The 18,525-nt window shown below is 51.8% G+C and overlaps 1 protein-coding gene across 1 annotated transcript in view; it reads left to right on the plus strand.

Moving 5' to 3' along the window:
• Positions 1-4,722: 4,722 nt before the first annotated feature.
• The window catches only part of ERGIC1 (endoplasmic reticulum-golgi intermediate compartment 1), a 113,164-nt gene continuing 99,361 nt past the window's right edge, over positions 4,723-18,525 (plus strand). The window contains exon 1 of the mRNA XM_019982892.2: positions 4,723-5,105. Coding sequence (XP_019838451.2) covers positions 4,738-5,105 — 368 coding nt within the window. The 5' untranslated portion in view covers positions 4,723-4,737. The remainder of the gene's footprint in view (positions 5,106-18,525) is intronic.

Consider the following 18,525-nt stretch of genomic DNA (forward strand, 5'->3'; position numbering starts at 1 on the left):
GTTGGGGCCCCTGAGCTCGAGTCTTTGTCATAGCAGCACACTTCTGCTTACCTACTCCTTGCTTCCTAAACACAGGGACGTGTCGTGCTTCTTTCTGCAGCCAGAGGACCTGTCATAGAGAGGTGTCCACTGAATAACTTAAAATGGATGAGTGAATGAATGACAGTCTTTTAGCTGGCCAGGAGACTTTCCAGAGCAAGAAAGGAGAATTTGTTCAGAAGCCTGTTATGAGGCCCAAGTTACCCTCAACACCTCTTCAAGCTGACAAAGGACTATTATTTCTTAAGCTCTTCATCCAGGCCACAGTTAAACCAGCCACACCCCTAGAACACAAACCAGGCTCCTATTACAGAAAAACAAATCTGACTTGGGCATTTCCCTGCCTCAAACAACTTTCCGTGATGTGTTTGGCAAGAGGGGGTAGAGACCAGTGAGCATTTGGAGCCAGGGAACTTTCTACATTATAGAATGTTCATGTGTTTATCAATTGATTCATTCAGCAAGCATTTAATTAACACCTGCTATATGCCTGGCCCTGTACATGTTACTTCATTTTTACAGCAAGCTTTTAGGGCCATGTATTTGTTACCTGTTGCTGCCTAACAAATTGTCCCAAACTTAGTCGCTTAGAACAACAAACTTCTCATTTCATGGGATCCAGATGCAGCTCAGCCGAATGCCTCTGGGTCAGGGTCTCCTGGGAGGTTGCAGTCAAGTTGTGGGTCAGGGCTGCGGTCATCTCAAGGCTCAACTGAGGCTGAGGGATCTGCTCCAAGTTCAATCACATGGTTGCTGTCAGGTGCCAGAAGATTCACTAGTGAGCTCTCTCACAGGACCTCTCCACAGGGCTGCTGGCTTGCCCAGAATGGTTGATCTGAGAAACAGTGTTCAAGGCAGAAGCCACAGTCTTTCTGTATCTTAGTCTTAGGAGTGACATGCCACTGTTTCTGCCATATTCTGTTCATTCAAAGTGAATCACAAGTCCAGCCTACATTGTAAGGACGGAGATTATGAAAGCGTTTGGATACAAGGAGGTGGGTTTATTGGGATGGTGATTTTAGAGGTTACCTGCCACAGGAAAGGTATTTTTATCCTTCACTGCATACTCAGACAACCAGCTAGTTAAACTGTGTGTCCATGTCTCTCAGCTAGAGAGTCATCTGATTGCAGTGCTTTACCATTGCACTAAGCCTGTTGGGGGTGAGGCAGGAGAAGTCAGGGAGAAGGTGCTGGTAGAACAAGGACGTGGGGATGGAGTCTTTATTGACTGTCTACACTGTGTAACTGAATACCCACGAGTTAGTGGCTTACACTAAACATTTATTATCTCACAAAGTTTCTAAGACTCAGGAGGAATCCAGGAGCGACTCAGATGAGTGGCTCTGGATGAGGGCTTCTCCCTTGGCTGTAGTTAAGCTGTGGGCTGGAGCTGCAGCTCTGAAGACTTAGAGGCTAAGGAGCCACTTCTAGGATGACTCGCTCACATGGCTGTTGGCAGGAGGCCTCAGTTCTTTGCCATCCAATCCCTCTCTAACCGTGCTTGAGTATCTTTATGACCTAGAAGCTGGTTTTCTCCAGAACAAGTGATTCAGGAAAGCCTAAGGAGAAGCCTCAATGCCCTTACTACCCAGCCTACAGAGTCATATGAGGTGATTTCTGCAATGCCCTTTGGTTACCCAGCTTGGCACGTCACATTGTGGGAGGTGATTACACAAGGGCATGGGAATATCAGCCACTTGAGGCTGGCTACGATAGGGTCCTGAAAGATTAGCAATCCTAAAACTCAGTTTGTAGTAAGTTACTCCCTTGGTCAAGAGATGCAGGGTTTTCTCATTTACTGTAACACAACGTCTGATTTCCTTTGTCCCGTCTTACACTGTCTTCTGAGCACACAGGCCATCTGGAACTGGCTTACAGACCTCAAGAGTCCCCACAGAGATCTTTGTTGATGTGTCCCTTCCCCTTATTCTCTCTGGGAATTCTTACAGAAGGCCTGCCTCTCTGGGAAACTGCCATTCAGCCTTCAATACACAGTTATGGTCCCCTACCACCTGCCGAACCATGTGCAGGCTCTGGTTGGTTGCTAGGATACAGTGATGCGCAAACAGACATCCACCCTCCACGGAGAACTTCCAGTCAACATAGGGAGGTAGACACTAGCCAATTAATAATAATCTCATCACAAACTGTGACAATTTCTCCCCCTAAAAACCTATGGGTGCCATGTGACCATATAATGGGGGTCCTGGCCTATTCTGCATATGGTAGTTAAACCAAGTCAAGAAATTAACCAGGCTGGGCAGGTGTACTAGTATTAAGTTCAGGTGTTAGTGTCTGAAAATACAAAATAACAGTAACTTAAACCAGACATGTGTGTTTCTCTTTGGCTTAGAAGTTTGGGGAGATGTTCGAGGACAGGTACTGTGTCATTCAAGGGCAGGGGCCCAGGCTCCCTCTATCTTGTTGCTCTGCTCTACATGACCTTCACTGAATGGAGCAGGATGGTGGCATCCACACTCTGGGTAGCCAGAGGGAGAGAGGGACACAGTGGGTAACGTCCACCGAGAATCCCTGAAGCAGCTACATCTCTTTACATCTCAGTGGCCAGAACTTAGTCACATGGCCACGCCTAGCTGCAAGGGAAGCTAGGAAATGTAACTTTCATTCTGAGCACCCATATGCCCAGCCAAAAATTGGGAGTTCCATCTTCATGCAAAAATAGCAACCATAGTCAAACCTCTCTTACATTTACTCTGTGCCAGGCACTCTCCTAAATCCTTGACATTCATTGACACATTTTATCCTTACAACACGTCTATGCGGGAGGTAGTATTATTGTCCTAATTTTACAGATGAGGAAACTGAGGTACAGAAGTAAGATAAATTAGTAAGTAGACAGACTAGAATGTGACACCACGCAGTTTGGCTGGAGCATGGACTCTGTTACCATAGCTAAGAGTTATGAAGAAAGGGAGAATCTACTGGGAGGCATGCATAGTCTCTGTTCAATACAGCAGGGTGCAACACAGAGAGATGAACGTGCTCAAGGCAAAAGAAACAGCAAATGCAGAAGTCCCCTAACCCCCCAAAACGTGGCCCTTTATCACAGTGTCTCTAGGAATTAAATGTGCCAATGAATCTTTTGGAGACCGTGTGAAATGCACACTTAATTCAATAGGTCTGGGCTAGGGCTGAGAATGTGCCCCATGGCGCCTTTGCAGTTGGCTGGTGGACCAGCACCAGGCTGTGGACCAGACTTTGAGGGGGAGGACTCATTGTCAAATGTTCACCACTGTGTGACTCCCCTCCTATAGAGTGCCAGGCAAACAGTCTTTTGGGCTCAGTGGCTACTCAAGGCCCCTTTTATGTTTCTACTGCTCCTAGGACTCAAGTTCCAGCTGAGATTTCCTTCTCTCTCCCAAGGGTGCCAGGCCCCTTGCTGGCTGAATGAATGAATGAAAGAAAAGGGAAGAGGAGGCAACACTGTATAGGGTCCAGAGGAAGAGTGTGGTTCACAGCCCACACCCTACACCAGACAGGAACTGGCACCATGCATTCTGAATCCTCCCAAAGGAACAGGTACCACCATTTCCCTCTATTTATAGACAAGACATGGCCTGCTGGCCCTGCTTTTTGAACATGAGCCCCACCGCTCCCGTTCCTCCCTTGGGATTTTTTAGGCTTCTGTGTTAGCAAAGCCTTGGAGATGGGGCCAGTCATAGAAGGGGAAGTTCAAAATGAGTTTCCTCCACCTGGGTCTTGTATTACAACTACCAGCTCCTCTCATTCAGCAATCCTGAAAGGAGATGCTGATTACCTGTGAATCTCACAGAAGGAAACTGAGGCTCAGAGAGGTCCACCCTGGGCCAAGTCACAGAACAGGTCTTGGTCTGCCGTCCACAATAGACTGGGCTCAGAGCCAGGCTCAGTGAATACCACTGAAATGAACCATGTACTGAAGATGCAAGCAGAGAAGTAGAGCTAGCAGGCCAAACACAACAGCTTCAGGTGACAAGCCTTTACTAGGTGCCAGGCATCACACTACGCACTTTCCCAACTTTCTCACTGGATCCCCAGGAAAAACCTCCTCTGGTAAGCATCATCAGCTTCTTCCTGCAGATGTGGAAAGGGGTGTGGGCTCAGAGAAGCCCAGCGTGTTTCCCAGAGAGGCTCAGCAGGGATGTGGTTGGGTCCACTTTACAAACCTAGGCCTGCCTGACCTCCACCTTTCTGTCACGGTATTAGGCCCTTTACTCAGAGTTAGATGCTGTGCATAGCCCAAATCTGTACCATGCCATTTAATTTGCACAACTCAAGAACGTGAAAGTCGCTCAGTCGTGTCCAACTCTTTGGGACCCCGTGGACTGTACAGTCCATGGAATTCTCCAGGTCAGAATACTGGAGTGGGTAGCCTTTCTCTTCTCCAGGGGATCTTCCCAACCCAGGGAATCAAACCCAGGTCTCCCGCATTGCAGGCGGATTCGTTACTAGCTGAGCCACCAGGAAAGCCCAAGAATACTGGAGTGGGTAGCCTATCCCTTCTCCAGCGGATCTTCCCGACCCAGGAATGGAACCGGGGTCTCCTGCATTACAGGCGGATTCTTTACCAACAGAGCTATCAGGGAGGCCTCAACTCAGGAAAACTGGTTTGCAAATGCAAAATAACGAAGGCAGTGGGATTTGCTCAAGGCCACAGAGAATTGATGGAAAACAGTGGGGGGCGGGAGCTGGGAAGGCATGAATAACTGTGTCTTTGGGTGCTCCCTCCCTCTCCAAGCCTCGAGCCCCACCGCGCGCCCCGCTAAGGCCCGCCCCTCCGTCCCGGCACCCAGCCCCCTACCCCAGCCCCCGGGCCCCTTTAACGGTGCGGCGGAAGGGGCGGCCGGGGGCGGGGGCGGTGCCCAATGCGTTGAGCGGAGCGTCACTTCCCGGCGGCTGGAGGCAGCGGCCAGTGTCGGAGGCGGGGGGCGGCCGGCGGGGGCGGGGCGGCCGGAGGCGGCGTTGGCAGCGGGCTGGGACCCACGCGGCGCCGCGGCCCACCTGGCCTGCAGCGCTCCCATCCCTGGCGGCGGCGGCGACGGCACGATGCCCTTTGACTTCAGGAGGTGAGTGTGGCAACACCCGCGCGGGGCGTGCTCGGGCACGCTGCGGATCCCTCCCGCCTGAAACGCAAAAGCAGTCCCCCACCCTGTGCATGCCTCCGCCGGCCCTCGGGGACTCCAGGCGGGCCCCCTGCCGCACACAAAGCCAGCCGGAGGCTCGGAGGGCCTCCTCGTGCAGCGGGAAGCGAGGCCACCCACCTCTCGGGCCGCTCCACCCCTTCCCTCTCGGGGTCCCCCTCCCCAGGCTGCCCTGACACCTCGCAAAGTCGCATCCCTTTCCCCCCATACTGGGAAACAGGTTTCTTCCCTCCCCTAGATGGGCGCGAGAGAGCAAAGAAGCCATCTCCTTCCTCCCCTCTACAGAGCCTCTCCTGAACCCCACCCCAGTGACAGGTGCGGCCAGGGCACCTTGGATGAGCCCCCAGGGGTCCACAGGGCTCTGCAGCCCCCTCCCACCAGGCAGCTGCTGGAGGGTTTCAGGTTTCCGTAGGCTCAGCCTCTCCCCACTGGCTCCAGCTGGAGGCCTGTCCCTCCGCTGGTCCTACTCCTGTGCTCTGGGTCTGGGGGCTCCTTGGGGGAGATGAGGAGACCATATCAGGGACCTGTGGGCAGGGCTTTGCAGAGAGGGCCCAGCCGGGTCTGGCCTCGGCTTTCTGCAGTCACCACAGTGAGCCCTTTGTGGGGTCTGGCCGCCACCTGGTCCACGTTGTGCTAGACTAGGCCTTCTGGAAGCCTGACTGACAAGGGTCTCCACCAGACTTTCCCTTGAGGTATGGAGCCCCAGGGGCTGCCCTGGCCTGAGGCAACATTGCTGGATGTGTATACCAGGGAAAAAATAGCAGTGGGTTAGAATTTAGTGCGAGCTGAACTAGAATCCTGTCTCTCTCCCCTCCCCTGAGCAGGTTGGTATATTCTAGAAGTTGGGGCGAAGGCTCTGGGTACAGACCTCCCCTGAGCTGCTCAGCTGGATGACTTGGGCAAGTGTCTGAGCCCTCTCAGTATCTCTGTCACCACCTGCAGATTGGGGCTAAAAATAAAGTCCCACCTGGTAGGGCTGAGAGCCTGAGAGGCGCTTAATTCAGAGCCTGGTGGGGTGTGGAGTTCAGAAGTGGGATATTAGTGGACAAGCCGCCTCTCCATGAGGCCATTTCCTCACCCACAGACTAGGGCTTCTGGTCCCTTCCTGCAGGAGTGAACGAAGCCAGGGTAAAGTGCCAGCCTTCCTGCCAGAAAAGCCTGGCAGTGCCCCCCAGGCGTGTGGGCGTATTGGGGTGTCAGCCTGACGAGCACAGTGGCCTGGGAACTCTTGCACTGGCGGGCGGGCTCGGCCTGCAGTGGGCACTGTCTGCCCCTTCCACGCAGCCCTGGGGCTGCGAACAGGGTAGTTTTCACACAAGGAAAGGCTCCTTGGTGGAATTCAGGGGCAGACCTCATACCAACAGTTAACATTCAGGTCACGAGAGAGCTGTAGTTGGCCCTTCGATCCCTGGTTCCATAAAGCCTCCCCTTACCCAGGCTGATAATTCCTGCCCTCGCCTCTGTCTTCTGTGTGGTTCAGTAGGTTCTGGTGATTTTGACCCTATTGAAGAAGTCACTGCTTTGGGGCATACAATTCATTCACTCTGCACCTAACCTCACATTTTAAGGGAAGGAAGTTGAGGGCTGAGGGTCTTGCCCTAGATTGAAGGGTGGGCCAGGGTCCCAGGTTGCACAGAATTCCTGACTTGGTGCCCCTTGAGTTGGAGATTGGGTGTGTCCAGGTGCCATGGGAGCCCCAGCTAAATGAGGTGTTTTAATCAATTTCCTTGAAAGCTTGTGCTACTCCAGAACAGTGAGAATGTATTCAACACTTTCCACTCGCACCTTGGAGGATGAGCCTAGTAACCTACATTTCTAAGATGTGCTCCTTTCAGGGCTCAGATTCAAAGGAAGGGTCCTCCGTCCCATGCACTTCAGTGTTCACTGATCAGACATTTACTGAGTGTCTGCTCTGTGCTCAGCCCTCCGCCCGATGCCCCACTGCAGAGCTGGGCGACATGTGACTTGTGTGTCCAGGGCCGGGCGGTAATGGAGCTGGGATTCAAACTGGGGACTGCTGGCTCCAAAGCCTTGGAGCTTGGTCTGTTAGCCGTGGGTGAAAAGGGAAGACTTGGAGGGTCCCCAGCCCTGTCAGATCTCTTAAAAACCATGGGGGAGAGAGAAGGACATGGCAACCCACTCGCCGTATTCTTGCCTCGGAAATCACATGGTCGGGGAGCCTGGTCATCTACAGTCTGTGTGGTCGCAAAAGAATCACTAAACAGTAACTACAGAGGATTCGCTCCACCAGCAATATGGGCTGCCCCAGCAACCCCAGAGACGACCTGCAGTTTTACACGTGTCTTTTTGTAGTCTCTTCTACGTGTACGCGTAGGTGACGTTTGAAAAGTTGTCTTGCCACTTGCCACTTGACTCATCTCTTGTTCTGTAGTTTGTATAAACCTATTGAGAGTATAAAATCCAGCCACTGAATTGTGGTCACAACTGTATGGAAGTTTAAGAACGTATATCAGTTTTGTTATAGGTATATAGTGGTGCAATTTATGCTCAACTTATGTTGAGTGAAATGTACATACTGCAGTTAAATAACCCTTCATACAAAAGAAAAAAAGACCACGGGAGATGGAGAGGGACATAGTCTGGTTGAATTCCCCCTCTCCCAGTTCGAGGCCAGGGAGAAAACCAGGCTTCCTGCTCATTTTGCTCTCCTTAATACAGAATAAAATGAAGAAGGGGGAGAAAGGAATCTCTTGCCCTTTCTTATTAGCACTCCTTGCTTTCTTAGCGCCTGTGGGACCTCACCTCCTGTGTGCTTTCCTGTCTGTGAAATGGGGATGAAAACAGTACCCATTGTTGAGAAGATTAACTGAGCCACTGTGTGCAAAGCATTTAGATGCAGAGTAAGCACCCAGGAAATTTTGATCACTCTTTTCGTTATTGGTATTATTTCATCAAAGCACCTGTTGCCTAACACTATGTAATTCACTTCATTGTTTTGTGCTTATTTTCTTTCTGCCTCCCATGAAAACATGAGCTGCCTCAGGCAAAGACTTTTATCTGTTTCCTTCATTGTTGTAACTCCAGTGCCTAGAAAAAATTGCCAGGGCCACCCTTGCCCTGAGGACGTGTCTCTCAGAGTCTGTCAGGGAAGCCAACTATAATTTGATAATGCCATTTCTTCCTTTACTGGGCACCTTTTCAGATCTGGGTCGTTCATTTCCCCCCTTTCTTCCTTGAACATGTGCTTTTCTAAGTTGTACTCAGGGGTAGGGGAGTAGGCAGACCACAGAGGAGGGCCCCCGGGCTTTCAAAGGTGACTTGTGTTTGCCTCGCTCCCAGGGCTTTGTTTCGTTAGTCGCTGGACCTTGAAGTGGTGGAACTGGCCTGGTGACCCAGTTCCGTGGGTGTTGGCCCTGCCGGGACCCAGTTCCGGCTTGCAGGGGCCAGAACACCTGCTGTCTCTGCCTTGGCCCGCGGTGGGGGCAGGGGTGCAGTTCCCGTTGCCCAGGCCCAGAGGAGCCTAAGCAGGACGCTCAGGCATGCAGAGGTGGCCAGCTCCCCCACAGCGGCAGCCCCTGAGTTGAAACCCGAAGACGTGGGGTATGATGCTCCCCTGTCACTGACCATCGAGCCCTGGAAGAGTTAACTTAACCTTCTCTGAGCCTCAGTGTCTTCATTTTCAGGAGATGGCAACCTTTGTTGCCTTCCCCGGTAGGGTCGATGCAGGGGCAAATGAGCTGTCTCTGTAGGGTATGGTCAGCTACATAGTTTGTGGGGCCCAGTGCAAAATGAAAATGCAGAACCCCTTGTTGGAAAAGGTTGTCGGGACAGTGACAGCAGAATGTTAAGCCAGGTCTGAACGCAGCCCTCCGAGCGTGGGGCCCTGTGTGACCACACGGTTCTCAAGCCGGTGATGCCAGCTCTGCTGTTGGCATCTTGGTTCAGCCTCCATCGCCTCTCAGTCTCGCCTTCCGAGTGGTCGGGCATCTCCAAGAGGCCGTAGATCTCCTCAGAGCCCCAGGGGAACTTTCTGAAGTTGACGTGATTTTTTTTCACATTCGGGTTTCAGCCGTTGAGTGGGGCCTGTGGCTCTGATCAAGGACAATTTCCTTAGCTCCCCGTGTGGCCTTGCCCCAGGGGGTCCCTGCAGCCCCCCTCACTCCCTACACCAGTGTCAGCACTCTGAGGGCTCTGAGCACACAGTCAGCACTCGGCAGATAGCAGCTTACCTGAGTGCCTGCATTTCTGCCCTGCTTCGTCCCAGAAAGAACTTGGGTAAGCTGATGGAAACACATACTTTACAACAAGTGTAAAAAAAATATAAATAGATTTAAAAATGAGGGCAAAAGGGAAATAAAGATCAGACCAGAGGAACATTTTAGGTGAAAATCAAGCCAGTATTTTGTGTTTATTGAGCACTTACTAGTGCCTGACTCTTGTAAGAATCCTTCCTGTGCTCATTTAATCCCTCAGTAACCCTGCAAGGCAGACACTGTTGTTATCCCAGTTTACAGACGAGCCAGTTGAGGTGCAGCGGAGGTAAGGGACATGATGGATCATGTCCTGGGGGTTGGAATGCTGCTCTCTGCCCCAGAGCCCCACTTGTATCCTGTGGGCTCATCTCTAAAGCTTTCCCCTCCTACTCACCAAGTTCAGAGAGAACCGAATCCCCCTCTGGTTGGACTCATTGGTTTTCTCATCTCTGACCCTTTCCCAGAAGTGCTCATTAAGAAAGTCACCAACCCTTGTTTTTTTAAACTAGCCTCATGTGGTCTGACACCTGATTCTAAAATTGTCTTTAAAGACCCCCCGACCCCCTACTATGATCTCACGGTAATTTAGAGCAGTGGTCCCCACCCTTTTCAGCACTGGAGACTGGTTTCATGGAAGACTGTTTTTCCTCGGACGGGCAGGGAGGTGGGGAAGAATGGTTTCAAGATGATTCAAGCGCATTACGTTTGGGGTTCACGCTCCTATGGGAATCTAATACTGCCTCTGATCTGACGGGAGTTGGAGCTCAGGAGGTAAGGCGAGTGATGGGGAGCTGCTGTAAATACAGATGAAGCTCGCCCGCTGCTCACCTTCTGCTGTGTGGGCCCGTTTCCTAACAGGCCACGGACCAGTGTTGGTCTGTGGCCCAGGGGTTGAGGATCCTTGACTTAGAGCCTCTCACTCTGGAAGGTCTAGGTTTTCCTGCTCCAGCCCCTGGGGCTCTAGAGTGTAGGGCATACGTTTATGTGCTCATCCAGACATGGAAGGAGATGGAAAATCTCTCCTCCCGAGGCAGTTTGGATTCCTGACCTCGATACTGTAGTATCTTTAGCCAGCTGTGGATTCATTAAGTTCTGTTTCCCATCTGGTAATCTGTTCATTTTTTAAATTTTGGAACTGCTCCTGGGCGGTAGTGGAGAGGCAAGCAGGATGTGAGAAGGGTGTTTGGGTTGAAACTTACCCATACCCACTCCCCTTGTATCAGTAACCCTCAGCTCTGGCGGAATGTTAAGACTCACTGGAGGAGTTTTAAAAATCCCCAAACTCAGGTGGCTCTCCAGACGCAGTACTCAGGACCTACGGGTGGGAGGCTGAGGCATCAGTATTTTATAAAGGCCCCTGTGTGATCCCAGTGCACAGCTCAGACTGAGGAGATTCCTCTGTATCAGGAGAACCATCTTTAGTAGGCTGAGAGCACAGGGAAGGCCAGATGCTGGAGTGGGTCCCTGCAGGGGAAGTTGGGGGGCGGAGTCTGGTCCCACTGGTCAGCCCTGCTCATTCCCTCTTCTGGGTTGGTTCTTCACTAGTAAAGCCCATTCCCTCCCCTGGGTTGGTTCTTCACTAGTAAAGCTGTCAATATGGTAGGTCAGTGGTGGTGAGGGTTGGGGCGTTACCTTACCATTGATATCCTTACTTTTCACACTGTGGTCCCACACTAACAACTTCAGCATCACCTGGGAGCTTGCTTGCTGGAAAGGCAGCGTCACAGGGCCCACCCTGAATCTGCATCTGTAGTCTACCAGGGTTCCCAGGGGCTTTGGATGTACGTAAGGTTGACTAGCTCAGCATCTCCTGGTCTGTGCTGCTCCATAATGGGTTCCCTCCTGGGAGATCCGTAGCATGCGCATAGCTTACTAAAGACTGAGAAGTCCTGCACAAAAGGAACCCGAGTCACTTGATTCAGTCCAGCTTTTGCCATATGTACTCTGTAAGCCACCATGTGGTTCATAGGGCGGCCACTACCATTTCTCAAAATATTGTGTGGGAAACACAGCTCTAATTGATCCTTTAAGGAAGTGGTAATTAGCCTAATTGTTGTCAACTTTAACATTCAGGTCTGTTAACTTAATTACATTGGTCTGTGCAGGAAAAATAGGGCTTCCCTGGTGGCTCAGTGGGAAAGAAGAATCCACCTGCCAACGCAGGAGACCCAGGTTCTATCCCTGGGTTGGGAGGATCTCCTGGAGAAGGAAATGGCAACCCCCTCCAGTATTCTTGCCTGGGAAATCCCATGGACAGAGGAGCCTGGCAGGCTGCAGTCCATGGGGTCTAAAAAGAGTCAGACACGACTTAGCGATTTAACAACAACAGCGTGCGGGGAAAGTACCAGCCAGGGAGAAAAGCCTGCCAACGCTTCTATGAGTTCATTTTTAAGAGAGGCAGGGGGGACTCAGGGTTCCCTGTGCTACCAAGAGCTAGGGGAATATGGAAGGTGCTTTACAAATCTCTCCACTCTCTGGACATTATTCCTATTTTACATCCAGGGAAATTGACCCCCAGAGATGCTGGGTCACACAGATGGTACTTCAAAGGGGCCCCAGGGGACCAGCTCAGCTCAGACACCTGAAAGCATAATTCTTTCCTTGAACGCTGCCTCTTGGAACCTTCCGGGCAGCACAGCTGGATAGGAAGCAAGATCCGTTCGAAATGGACTGAGTGTTCTGTTTATCCAGAAGGTGGAAACCCTATTTGAGATGAGTGGCCTGGCTGTTACCAAACTTTAGTCGCAGGTCCCTGAACATCGGGTGCTGGCAATACTTTTCTCTTGAATTTTGGTCTGCGGCTTGCATTTCTCAGGGGGAAAGGGGGCAGTCCGCATCTTATCAGAGGTGCCTGACAGTTCCTCAGCTGCCGATGTGTGTGCTCTGTGCTGGGCCTGTTATTGAACTGGAAAATCACACTGGTCACACGAGATAGATACGATTATAGTCACTTATTTTTCTGTGGTTTATCTTTTTAATTAACATGCAGTAAAAGTGGGCTTTTTTGGGTGTACTCTTCTATGGACTTCATGTCATGTGACCGCCCCACAATCTGGATATAGAACAGTTTCATCCCCCCAAGAAACTCTAATTCTATCACTTTATTAATTAAATTTTTAAAAATTGTGGTCAGAACACTTTAAAATGAGATCTGCCCTCTTAACAGCTTTTTAAGTGCCCCATCCAGTATTGTTAATGACGGGCGCAGTGTGGTAGAGCAGATCTCTGGAACTTATTATTTGTCTTGCGTAACTGAAACTTTATACCTGTTGAATAGCAAATTCCCATTTCCTTCTCCTCCTCCAGCCCCTGGCAACCACTGTTCTACTCTCTGCTGTAGGTTTAACTATTTTAGATGCTTCCTATAAGCAGACATAGTAATTTGGTCTTCTGTGACTATGACTAACCACTTCGCTGGTGGCTCAGACAGTAAAGAATCTGCCTGCAATGCGAGAGACCTGGGTTCGATCCTCGGGTTGGGAAGATCTCTTGGAGGAGGGCATGGCAACCCACTCCAGTATTCTTGCCTGGAGAATCCCATGGATAGAACAGCCTGGCAGGCTACAGTCCATGGGGTTGCAAAGAATTGGACACGACTGAGCAACTAACACAGTTTCTGTGACTGGCTTATTTTACCTAACGCAGCGTTCACCACGTTCATCCATGTTGTCACACATGGCAGAGTTTTTCCTTTTAAAGTCTGAGTAACACCGCATTGCGGTATACACCACATTCTCCTTATCCACTCATCTGGCCATGGACATGCGGGTTATTTCCACATTTCGGCTGTTATGAATAATGCTGCGGTGGGCTGTATATACCTCTTTAAGACCCTGATTTCAGTTATTTTGGATAAATACCCTGATTACTGGTTTGGTATTTCTATTTTTAATTTTTTGAGGACCCTTCTTACTGTTTTCCGTAGTGGCTTCTCTGATTGACATTTCCACCAACAATATACAAGAATTCCAGTTTCTCCACATTGTCCCCAACACTGGTTATCTTTTATTTATTTGGGGGATGGCCATCCTGACAAAGTGTGAGGTGGTATCTCACTGTGGTTTTGATTTGCGTTTCCCTAATTGTTAGTGAAGTTAAAAAGCAGAGACATTACTTTGCCAACAAAGGTCTGTCTAGTCAAGGCTATGGTTTTTCCAGTGGTCATGTATGGATGTGAGAGTTGGACTGTGAAGAAAGCTGAGTGCCGCAGAATTGATGCTTTTGAACTGTGGTGTTGAGAAGACTCCTGAGAGTCCCTTGGACTGCAAGGAGATCCAACTAGTCCATTCTAAAGGAGATCAGTCCTGGGTGTTCTTTGGAAGGAATGATGCTAAAGCTGAAACTCCAGTACTTTAGCCACCTCATGTGAAGAGTTGACTCATTGGAAAAGACTGATGCTGGGAGGGATTGGGGGCAGGAGGAGAAGGGGACGACAGAGGATGAGATGGCTGGATGGCGTCACCGACTCGATGGACGTGAGTTTGGGTGAACTCTGGGAGTTGGTGATGAACAGGGAGGCCTGGCGTGCTGCAATTCATGGGGTCGCAAAGAGTCGGACACGACTGAGCGAGTGAATTGAACTGAAACTGAATTGTTAGTGATGTTGAGGATCTTTCCGTATACCTGTTGGCCATTTGTGTGTCTTACGTGGAGAAGTGTCTATTCAGGTCCTCTGCCCAGTTTTAATTAGGTTGTTTGGTTGTGGGGTTGTTGTGTGTTTTGTGTGTGTGTAATTTGCTGTGGAGTTGAAGGAATTTCTTATGTATTTTGGATATTAACCACTTTTCAGATACATAGTTCACAAGTATTTTCTCCCAGTGAAAAAGGTGCCCTTTCACTCTGCTGATTGTTTCCTTTATTAATGTAGTTTGGAAACAGGAAGCCAAGGTTCAGAGCTGGGAAGTGACCCGGGTGCACAGCTGAGGAAGTGTGGGACCAGGACTTGAACTTGGGGTCTGAGTCAAGAGCCAGGTGCTTTGCCATGCGCTCCCTGCCTCGCTGGCACCCAGACATTGTTGATTTTTATGACTCCCCAGCAGGTTTGCACCATCCTTTTCTCTCTTGCTTTCACACCAGGAGCCACTGTGACAGCAGAATTGAACTAAAATACCCCTTCCCCACTTTGGAAGGACCTGGTGACGCTTGCCTTGTTTGGGTGTTTTGCTGGCCCGAGCGCACCTGTATGACGTGGAGCAGGTGTCTTCAGGGGCAAGGGCTAGGTTGTGGGCCCCCTTAGGAGTGGCTTTCTTCCCTGCGAGTCCCTCCAGGGCTGCCTTCGGAGTGCCTCCCTTGGGAACAGACCCTCACACTCAGCCCATTTGGCAGATTGCCCTGGATACAAAGCCTTTCCCCGTGTGCACTGGGCTCCAGACCCTGAACAAGACGCCTGACTCTGAGCCTCCCTTTTCCTCATGTGCGTGTTGGGGTGCTCACACTTTCCCGGCAGGACTTCTGTGAGGATGGGATAAACCGTGTGGATTGCGGGACAAGTATGCTTAGAAAACAGGGTTTGTTTCTCTCATCCTGGCCTTGTCTGGCCGCTCTGTGCTGTGCCCCACGCTTGGCCCTGGTGGATCTGTTCAGAGGGGCACCTGATGGGCAGACATGGTAAGGCCAGGACTCCTGGGGTGTGCAGGGCAGAAATGTGCCCTGGTGAGGACACCTGGGGTGATTCAGCTGGGAGATGGGCTCCCTTCTCTAAGTGGCACCCACATGGTGACTCCGGACACCGAGGCAGTAACCTCTAGCGGGAGACAAAGCGGTCACAGGGTCACACACGCAGATGCCCCCAGGATCCCAGAAGGTACCTTGGGGTGGGGGGTGCAGTTGGAAGCAGGGGCTGGAGCCCGTCAGAGACGGGGTGGGAGGGCAGCTGGGTGCAGGGGCTGGAGTCTGTCAGAGAGTGACGCTCTGTTGGGAAGGGGCAGCTCCCTGTGGCTTGTTGCCCTGCAGATCACCCTGTTTTTCAGGAAATGATGAAAATCTCATAAATTGCGTGAAAATGATTAGTAACTGCTTTCATTTTATTTTTGTTGAACGTTATGCTGGGCCAAACCAAAGCCTTCTGAGGGCTGACGACGGCCTGTGGCTGGTGGCGGGTGGGCTGTGTGCCACACGTACCAGGGAGCCAGCACATGCTCGCCCGGTGGACAGGACTTGGGGTGGAGCCCTGGACTCAGGATGGGGTCTGGTGGGTCTGGACTTGGAGCCGGAAGCAGAGGAGTAAGGGGCCCCCAGATTTGGGCAGAGGCATCTCAGGGCACGATTCCTGGCCTGGGGCTTTCCTCCTGTGGATGGTGCTGGGGGTGCACGGCCAGCTCTGCCACCAGACCTGCCTTTCCTCCTCAGCAGTCTGGGGCTGGCCAAACGTCAGTCGGAGTGGCACTCCCTTCTCCAAATCCCTGAATACCTTCAGCCCCCAGGGTGTCTCTCTCAGGTACCTTCCAGCGCTGTGCTGTGCCCACAGGGCCCACGATGGCCCCTGCTTATCCAGTGCCAGGCTGGAGGCCTTTCTTGGTTCAGGTCACCCTCAGGTCAGGTGGGAACCCAGGGTCATTCCCACTTGCCTGATGAGCATGCTGGGCAGAGGAGATGAGGCTTGGCCAAAGTCGCACAGACCACGGGCAAGTGGAGCACTCGTCTGTGATGCCAGAGCTGGTTTTCTTACCCAACTTGTAAGCCCCAGAGGGGAGTGTTATCACCTTGGTGTGGGGGCTGCTCCGTGGGCGCTCCCGATGCCAGCTGCTGTCTGCTCGGTTGTGTTTGCAGTTTGCTGCCATGGAAGCTGTGTTGGGGGAGTGGAGGCCGGGCCTCAGAGGCTGTTTCCAGTATTCAAATGTGTACACCTAGGCAGGGGACCAGCTGCAACCCGGGTGGGGCCGCCCAGCCCGCCCTGGCTCTGGTGGCCTCTGGAGCCCCAGTCAGCAGGCCAGCCCTGGGCTGCGGTGGTGGAGACATTGTCTGTTGAACATATTTTTGGGGTGCCTGCTGTGTGCCAGACACTGTGCTCAAAGCTGGGGATACAGCGCTGAGCCAGCCAGACAACTCCTGCCCCCCAGCCTCATTGGACATATGTTTTGTCGGGCTTCTCTGGGGGCCCAGACAGTAAAGAATCTGTCTGCAGTGCAGGAGACCTGGGTCCGATCCCTGGGTCGGGAAGGTACCCTGGAGATCGGAGTGTCGCTTCTCTCTCTTTTTTAAATTAAAGACACTTTTAAATTTTAGAATAGTTTAGAGTGACAGGAGGGTTGTATAGGTGGTACAGAGCCCCGCCAGTGTTCCCCGTGGTTCACACATCTGTCCCAAGTAGGAAACTGACACAGGTGTGTTATTATTAAACTCCAGACTTTATTTGGATTTTGCCTCTTTTCCGCTAATGTCCTTTTTTTTTGGGGGGGGGGGTGGGTGGAGACAGGCTTTTTATTTCAAAAAGATAATCAATTTTCAGTATCCAAACAGTTATACTATTGGTTTTCCTTTCTCCCAACTGGCTCCCCAAGAGACCACACCGAAGGAGAAGGCACACACGTAGCAGACCTTTCTGGAGCCTCACCAGAAAGGGGAGATTGGGCAGGAAAGAAACGTTTTAAAAGATCGTACATTGCCAGCCCACAGACCATAGCTTTCACAGCCAGGTGGGGTAACCAGTGCACCCCAACCTGAAAGAAGCAAAGTTTCAGCACAAGATAAAACTTAAAAACAGCTGTTTCACTAGTGCCCATTCATTGCTCCAGGACGTAATGCATTCAGTGATCACGTCTCCCCCAGCGCTGCCTGGGGACAGTTCCCTCAGTCTTTCTTGTTCTTCGTGACCTTGGCAGGCTTGAAGAACCCTGTCCAGGTGTCCTGCAGAATGTCCGCCACCCTGGGTTTGTCTGACGTTTTCTCAGGGTTAGGCTGGGTGGAGGATGAGTGCCTTTCTCAGCACGTCCTGTCAGGGTTACCTGACACCTGCGTGGCGTCACGTTGGCATTGACCTTCAGCCGGATCCGACGGTGTTTGCCAGGCTGCCCCCATGACACTCCTTATTGATCAGCAGTCTTTCCCCCCTTCACTCTCAAGTGGCCCTCCTGCGGGGAAGCAGAGCACCAGGTTCTGGGATCCTCGCGGAGTTTCACATGCTGTCAGCAGAGCCTCTTCCCGCTCCGCTGGTGCAGGACTTGCTGAAGCAGACACCTGTGTCACTGCTGAGTGGGTCGGAGGTGTCTCACCATGCCCGCTTCAGTTCTTTCCGTTACACCCCATGCCCTTTGAAAGAAGAGCCAGTAGCGAGGCCTGGAGGAGCCGTAAGAGGAACTTTGAAAGGACTAGGCGTGTTTCGTCCAGCTCAGGGAGGTGCTTGAAAGACTCGTCGCTCGTCCTCAGTCTTTCAGGCCCCTCCGTAGACAGAGTGGTGGACCTGGCCCCAGCCAAGCCCTGTGGCTCCAGGAGCTTGGCTTAGATGAGGCACATCTCCCCACTCATCTCTGCGGGCTGAACTCTCACCCACCCTCCTGGGCGGCCTTGAGCACCACGTCCTCTGAGAGACCCCCTGTTCTTTGGGGGGTGACGCGCCATGCTTGCTGCAGCCCTCCCTGACTGCGCCATCCTGTGTCTGTCCGTTTCAGGGCCAGCCACCTCCCTTCTCCCTTCCCGCCTGCTTGCGGGGCTCCAGGCCATGGCAGTGCCACTCATGCAATCTCCTGCAGGACCCTGCCCAGGGACTGACACATAGGGCGTGGCAGTCCCTGGGGGATGTGCTTAGCAGGGGCTGCGTGGCATTGTGACTCTGACAGCCCTGGATTCAGGTCTCAGCTTCATGGCTTCCCAAACGTGTGACTTTGGGCAAGAAGCCCTCTGGGTCTCCATTACCTCATTGAGACATAATAAGCCCGCTACTCGGTAGTGCCTGGCTCCCCGTCCTGACATGAGGACTAACTGAGCTCATCTCAGTGAAACCCTCGGGACTGTGCCTGGCATCTGTTAGCTGCTCAGTGATGTCAGGCTGGTATAGAAGATTCCAGGTTGGCAGGAAACTGGACTAGAGATGCCCCCTTTGTATTAGCCTCAGTCAGCTAATTCTCATAAGCAGACTGAAAACCTCAGTGATTTAATGCACCAGACGTTCATCTCTCTTGAGAAGTCCCGAGGCG

The sequence above is a fragment of the Bos indicus genome, chromosome 20 (assembly GCF_029378745.1).
Source record: "Bos indicus isolate NIAB-ARS_2022 breed Sahiwal x Tharparkar chromosome 20, NIAB-ARS_B.indTharparkar_mat_pri_1.0, whole genome shotgun sequence".
Lineage (NCBI taxonomy): Eukaryota > Metazoa > Chordata > Mammalia > Artiodactyla > Bovidae > Bos > Bos indicus.